Raw genomic sequence first — 5,770 nt, forward strand, 5'->3', positions numbered from 1 at the left:
CGGGGACCCCCGAGCGGCGCCGCTGCGGGCCCGGCGGGGCCTTCCGGCAGCCCCCGCGGCCTCGGATTTGCATGGCTCCGCCCCCGGAGCGGGGCAGGGCACAGGGAACATCCCGGCAGGCCTCGTGGCCTGTTTTGCATAGCTCCGCCCCGGGGGCCGGGCCGGGCCGGACCCGGCGAGGCCGCCATGTCGGAGCGGGAGGAGCGGCGGTTCGTGGAGCTGCCGCGGGAGTCGGTGCGGCTGATGGCGGAGAGCGCCGGGCTGGAGCTCTCCGACGAGGTGGCGGCGCTGCTGGCCGAGGACGTCTGCTACCGGCTGCGGGAGGCCACGCAGGTAGGGCGCTGCCCGGGCCCCCCCGGTCCTCCCGGTGCCCCGGCGCGGGGCTGAGCCGAGCTGAGCGCGCCGCTGCCCGCAGAACAGCTCGCAGTTCATGAAACACACGCGGCGGCGGCGCCTCACGGCGGAGGACTTCAACCGCGCGCTGCGCTGGAGCAACGTCGAGGTGAGCGGGAAACGCGGCCGGGCGGCGCGGCGGGGCTGGGGGGCGCGTCCCTGGGGACGCAGCGTGTCCGGCATGCGTGGCGGCGCCCGCCGCAGCGAGACGTCGGGCGCACGGCTGGGCAGCGGCGCGTGTCCCCACAGGCGGTGTGCGGCTACGGCTCGCAGGACGCGCTGCCCTTCCGGGCCATCAAGGAGGGCGAGCTGTACTTCCAGGAGGAGCGTGAGGTGAACCTGGTGGAGCTGGCCCTGGCCACCAACATCCCCAAGGGCTGCGCCGAGACGGCCGTGCGAGGTGGGCGCCCGGCCCCACGCCACGCTGAGCTGAGCCCTGCCGTGCTGTGCCGTGCTTTGCCATGCCAGCGGCACGTGGCAGCTCCGGGCGGCCGTCGCAGCTCCCTCTGCTCCCTCGCAGTGCACGTCTCCTACCTGGACGGCAAAGGCAACCTGGAGCCGCAAGGAGCCGGTGAGGCGGCGGGGTGGGCCGGGCCAGGGAGGGGGCTGCCCCCCCACGCACCCCTGCCATGACCCCGCTGTGCCGGCAGTGCCCAGCGCCGTGTCCACGCTGACGGACGACCTGCTCAAGTACTACCAGCACGTGACGCGGGCGGTGCTGGGTGACGACCCCCAGCTGATGAAGGTGGGCGCAGGCAGGGTGCGGTGGGGAGGGGGCGGGTCCCGGTGCGTGGTCCCCGGAGGGCTCCCTGCGGACTCTGCTGCCGCTCGGCACCGCAGGTGGCCCTGCAGGACCTGCAGAGCAACTCCAAGATCGCCGCGCTGCTGCCGTACTTCGTCTACGTGGTCAGCGGGGTGAGTGGCGGGTGGCGGGTTGGTGCCCAGCGCAGGCCGCGGGGCCGCGGGATGCCGACGCGCTGCCTCGCCGGCGGCAGGTGAAGTCGGTGAGCCACGACCTGGAGCAGCTGCACCGGCTGCTGCACATCGCCGGCAGCCTGGTGCAGAACCCCTTCCTGTGCCTGGGCTCCTACGTGCGCAGCCTGGTGGCCAGCGTCACCTACTGCGTCCTGGAGCCCCTCGCCGCTTCCATCAACCCCCTCAACGACCACTGGACGCTGCGCGACGCCGCCGCCATGCTGCTGAGCCGCATCTTCTGGTGAGGGGGTGTGGGGTGGCCGGGGGGGCGCCAGGGGGGCGCACGGAGGCCTGGAGCGCTCACCCTGCCGCCCCCAGGACGCACGGCGACCCGGGCAGCGGCCTCTACCACCAGATCCTGCTGTCACTGCAGAAGGTGCTGGCCGACCCCGTGCGCCCGCTCTGCTCGCACTACGGGGCGGTGGTGGGGCTGCACGCCCTGGGCTGGAAGGTAACGGGGGCCGGGGTGCGGCGGGGCAGCGGCGGCGCTCCCCCTCCCTGGAGCCCGGCGGCGGCGGCAGCGGCTCTGTGCGCCTCGTCTCCCCGCAGGCCGTGGAGCGGGTGCTCTACCCCCACCTCTCCACCTACTGGGGCGGCCTGCAGGCCGTGCTGGACGACTACTCTGTCTCCAACGCCCAGGTGAAGGCCGACGGGCACAAGGTCTACGGCGCCATCCTGGTGAGCTGCGGCGGGGGCGACGGCGCGGGGGGACGTGCGGAGGGGGGGACGCGCCGGCACCACCCAGCCCTCTCCCTCGCAGGTGGCGGTGGAGCGGCTGCTCAAGATGAAGGCGCAGCCGGCGCCGCAGCAGGACGGCTCCCCACGGCGCGGCAGCGGTGGTGGTGGTGGCCCCAGCGCGGCCCCCGCTGTGCCCCTGCGCGACATGTACCGCGAGCTCTACGACTTCTTCGGCGACAGCCTGGCGCCGCGCTTCGGCACCGGCATGGGGCCCCGGCCTGCCGCCCCGCTGCTCCCCGGCCCCGGCAGCCCCGAGGGTGCCCGGCGGGAGCCGCCGGCCTTCGGGGCCGCAGGCGACGCTGCCACCGCCGCTGCCCGCAAGATGCCGCAGCTGACAGCCAGCGCCACAGTGAGCCCCCGGGAGGAGGAGAGCCCGCGGGCGGAGGCGCCGGGCGGGCGCCCGGCCCTGCACCGCCCCGCCAGCCTGGCCCGGGCCCGCGGCACCGCCCGGCAGCCCGGCCACCGGCCCGGTGTGCGCGACGTCTTCCAGAAGTGCCGCTTTGCCCCCCGCGGCGCCCCCCGCTTCAGCTTTGTCATCGCCGGGCGCCAGGTGGGCCGCCGCTGCCAGGGCCGCCTCTTCCAGACCAGCTTCCCGCAGCACCACGGGCCCGGCCACGTCTCCCGCTATGCCCAGAAGCTGCCCATGATCGGCCGCACGGCCAGGCCGCCGCGGCGCTGGGCCCGCTCCGAGTACTCGCTGGGGCTGCTGCTCTGACGCAGCCCAGTGCGCGGGGCCCCACGTTAATAAAAGCTCACCGTGGCACGAAGGAGCCGTTCGCTCCAGCAGACTCGCGGCAGGACGGTGCCGGGCGGGGAGACGGGGCGGGCGGGGGCGGGTGCCGCTAGAAGGCAGCCTGGAGTCGCCGTCAGAGCCAGGCCACGGTCGGGGACGAGCGCGGCGCCGGCGTGGGCCGGGAGGCCTGGGGGAGGCGGGCGCCGGAGCCCGGCCCCCGGCGCGGGGGGAGGCCCGGGGGGGCGGGCGGAAGATGGCGGTGTCGGCGCTGCAGCTGTCGGAGCTGGTCCTGCACGGCGCTGCCTTCCTCTGCGGGATCGTTGGTGCGGCCGCCCTCACCGTCACGCAGGTGCAGGGCTGGGGCCGGGGCAAGCGCTGGGTGCTGGCGGCAGCGGCTCCGTCCCGGCGGCTCCGTCCCGACGGCGTCCTCCTGCCCCTCTCAGGGCTCCCAGGGTGGCTCGCGGTGCTCTGTCCCGCTCCGGTGCTGGGCCTGGCTCCGCTGTGGGGAGCAGGGAGGGAGGGAGGGGTATGGCAGCAGCAGCGCTGGGGCGGTGGCTCCATTCCAGCAGCGTCCCCCTGCCACTCTCGGAGCTCCCAGGGCGGCTTGTGGGGCTCCATCCCACTCTGGTGCCGGTGCCAGGCCCAGCTCCACTGCAGGGAGCGGGGAGGGAGGGAAGGGGACGGCGGGGACGGCGGCGCTGGGGCAGCAGAGCCCCCTCCCCCCAGCCCCGTTCCCGGCAGCGTCACATGAGCACAGGATTCGGCCGAGGCAGGAAAGCTCCGGCGGTTTGGGGCTTCCTGCCCGTTTGGGGCTCTGCACGTCGGATGGGGCCGGCAGCAAAGCTGCGTTCCTGCCTCAGGCCAGGCCCTGCACGGTGCTTGGGGACGGTGCCGGGCTCGTGGCCTGCGCGGGGACCGGGCAGATCTGTGGGGCTCGGGGACGGTGCCGGGTTCTCAGCCTGCATGGGGACCGGGCAGCTCCACGGGGCTTGGGGACGGTGCCGGGCTCGTGGCCTGCGTGGGGACCGGGCAGATCTGTGGGGCTCGGGGATGGTGCCGGGCTCGCGGCCTGCGCAGGGACCGGGCGGCTCCGCAGGGCTTGGGGACGGTGCCAGGTTCTCAGCCTGCATGGGGACCGGGTGGCTCCGCGGGGCTCGGGGACGGTGTCAGGCTTGCGGCCTGCGCGGGGACTGGGCGGCTCCGCGGGGCTCGGGGACGGTGCCGGGCTCGCGGCCTGCGCGGGGACTGGGCGGCTCCGCGGGGCTCGGGGATGGTGCTGGGCTCGCGGCCTGCGCGGGGGGACCCTGCCCCTGGCCCTGCTGCCACCGCTCGCCTTCCCCAGGGAGCATTCGGCGGCCGCTGCGTCCTCTACGGGGCCGCGACCTGGAACGGCACTGCGCTGGGGCTCGAGTCCTTCAGCCACGTGTCCCTCTGCTACTTCGTCTCAGCCGTCTCCATCCTCGTGGCCCTCTACTGCTTCGCGGCGCTGCTCTGCGGCATCTACAGCTGCTGCGCAGACGAGAGCCGGCGGTGAGTGGTGGCGGTGGCGGGCGCAGGATTCCTGGCGCCGCGGCGCCGCTCACACTGCTCTTCCCTCCGCTCACAGGGATCGCGCCTGGCTCAGCGTTGCCCTGGCCGTCGCCTCTGTCATCCTCTTCTTCCTGCTCATCTCCGCCTGCATCCTCCGCGCGGGCATGGATGCGCTGTGCACGTCCGTCGTGCGGGCCGCGAGCCTGGCCAGGTAGGCACGTTCCTGCCGGGGGTGCTGGCATGGCCGCGGCACCCATCCTGCTCCTGGGGCGCCTGGGCGGGCCCTGGCCCTCGGCTCACGCTGGCTCCGCTCTCACCGCAGCTGCCAGGAGGCGCAGCGCAAGCCGTGGCCACCCTACGACAGCAGCCGCTTCTACAGCAACCTCTACAGCGCTCAGGTGAGCCGCGGCCCTGCGAGCCAAGCCTGGCGCCTGTGGCGGGCCACGCGTGGGGGTGCCGGGCTTCGACGGCCGCCCCGCTCCCCGCCAGGGACACACCAGCCGGCTCCTCGGGGTGGCTGCCCGGCTCACCCCCACCTCCCTCCCCGCCGTGCAGGCGGCGGCCTGGGTGAACGTCTTCGCCTGGTGCCTGCTGCTGGTCCTGCTGGCAGTGCAGCGGCAGCGGGAGGCCCCCTTCACACTGCTGCGGCGCGGAGACCCCGAGTGGAGCGCCGAGACGGAAGCCATCTTCGGGGGACGCCCGGCGAGGCCATGAAGGAAGGGGCTGCCAGGCAGGGGGGTGAGGGTGCGGCGCGTGATTCCCCCCCACCTCCGCCCTCGCTTCCAGGGCCTCGGTGGCCCAGCAGCAAGGGGAGCCGTCAGCAGGGCGTCAGCACAAGGGCCTGGGGGCCTCTCTGGCCTGTGTCGCTGTTGATGGGTTTTTTTGGACTGAGCTTTGTTATTAAAGACAAGGATCCTGTATCCTGCCCCGTCACCCCCTTTGTCAGGCCGCGGCGCTGTCGTGCCGAGCCGCGCGGCCGCAGCAGCGAGCTGGTGTTGAGGACGGGGGGGAAGAGGAAGGAAGGGAGCCGATAGTGATCAGCCCGGGGCCGACGCGGGCGGAGGTGCTGCGCGCGGGGCAGCAGGGACGGCACAGATGAGGTGTTGGCGGTATCGCGGGTTACAGGCTGTGGCCGCCCCGAGCGAGCAGGGCCCAACGCCCCAGGGCGGGTGCTGCTAGTAACAAATAACCGGCGGGGCGGGGCGGGAAGGCCGGTTTTTGCCCGTGACCAGATGGGGTGGGGGGAAACACGAGCGCTACTTTCAGTATTTCCCAAAGTTTTAGTTCTGCTTTTGCACCACATTGTTCCTCCCGGGGGAGGTGCACCGTTCCCGGAGGCACTGCAATACCGGGACGATGCGCGGAGCGGAGGGAGCAAGCTCCGGGTCCAACTCCCGCGAC

General features: G+C 74.0%; 2 protein-coding genes across 2 annotated transcripts; both read left to right on the forward strand.

Moving 5' to 3' along the window:
- The first annotated feature begins 122 nt into the window (after positions 1-122).
- TAF6L (TATA-box binding protein associated factor 6 like) lies at positions 123-2,876 on the forward strand. Its single transcript, XM_026055997.1, has 10 exons — positions 123-333; positions 416-502; positions 643-793; positions 914-964; positions 1,044-1,138; positions 1,234-1,308; positions 1,389-1,609; positions 1,687-1,819; positions 1,918-2,046; positions 2,129-2,876. Exons 1-10 carry the CDS (start codon positions 187-189, stop codon positions 2,819-2,821), a joined length of 1,782 nt encoding a protein of 593 aa, XP_025911782.1. The 5' UTR covers positions 123-186; the 3' UTR covers positions 2,822-2,876.
- Positions 2,877-3,055: 179 nt separating this feature from the next.
- On the forward strand, positions 3,056-5,289 carry TMEM179B (transmembrane protein 179B). The gene is made up of 5 exons (XM_026055998.1): positions 3,056-3,188; positions 4,182-4,369; positions 4,446-4,580; positions 4,692-4,767; positions 4,925-5,289. The coding sequence occupies exons 1-5, from the start codon at positions 3,093-3,095 to the stop codon at positions 5,081-5,083; spliced, it is 654 nt and encodes a 217-aa protein (XP_025911783.1). The 5' UTR covers positions 3,056-3,092; the 3' UTR covers positions 5,084-5,289.
- Positions 5,290-5,770: the final 481 nt, after the last annotated feature.

Source organism: Apteryx rowi, unplaced genomic scaffold (assembly GCF_003343035.1).
Source record: "Apteryx rowi isolate R43461 unplaced genomic scaffold, aptRow1 scaffold_1289, whole genome shotgun sequence".
NCBI classification, from domain to species: domain Eukaryota; kingdom Metazoa; phylum Chordata; class Aves; order Apterygiformes; family Apterygidae; genus Apteryx; species Apteryx rowi.

What these genes read in the sequence shown, in the direction of transcription:
- TAF6L (XM_026055997.1), top strand. Translation starts at nt 187, where the DNA reads ATGTCGGAGCGGGAGGAGCGGCGGTTCGTGGAGCTGCCGCGGGAGTCG. An exon ending in CGCCGAGACGGCCGTGCGAG is followed by an intron (nt 794 to 913) that starts GTGGGCGCCCGG and finishes GCTCCCTCGCAG; the next exon opens with TGCACGTCTCCTACCTGGAC. An exon ending in CTGCTGAGCCGCATCTTCTG is followed by an intron (nt 1,610 to 1,686) that starts GTGAGGGGGTGT and finishes TGCCGCCCCCAG; the next exon opens with GACGCACGGCGACCCGGGCA.
- TMEM179B (XM_026055998.1), top strand. Translation starts at nt 3,093, where the DNA reads ATGGCGGTGTCGGCGCTGCAGCTGTCGGAGCTGGTCCTGCACGGCGCT. An exon ending in CCGCCCTCACCGTCACGCAG is followed by an intron (nt 3,189 to 4,181) that starts GTGCAGGGCTGG and finishes CGCCTTCCCCAG; the next exon opens with GGAGCATTCGGCGGCCGCTG. An exon ending in TGCGCAGACGAGAGCCGGCG is followed by an intron (nt 4,370 to 4,445) that starts GTGAGTGGTGGC and finishes CTCCGCTCACAG; the next exon opens with GGATCGCGCCTGGCTCAGCG.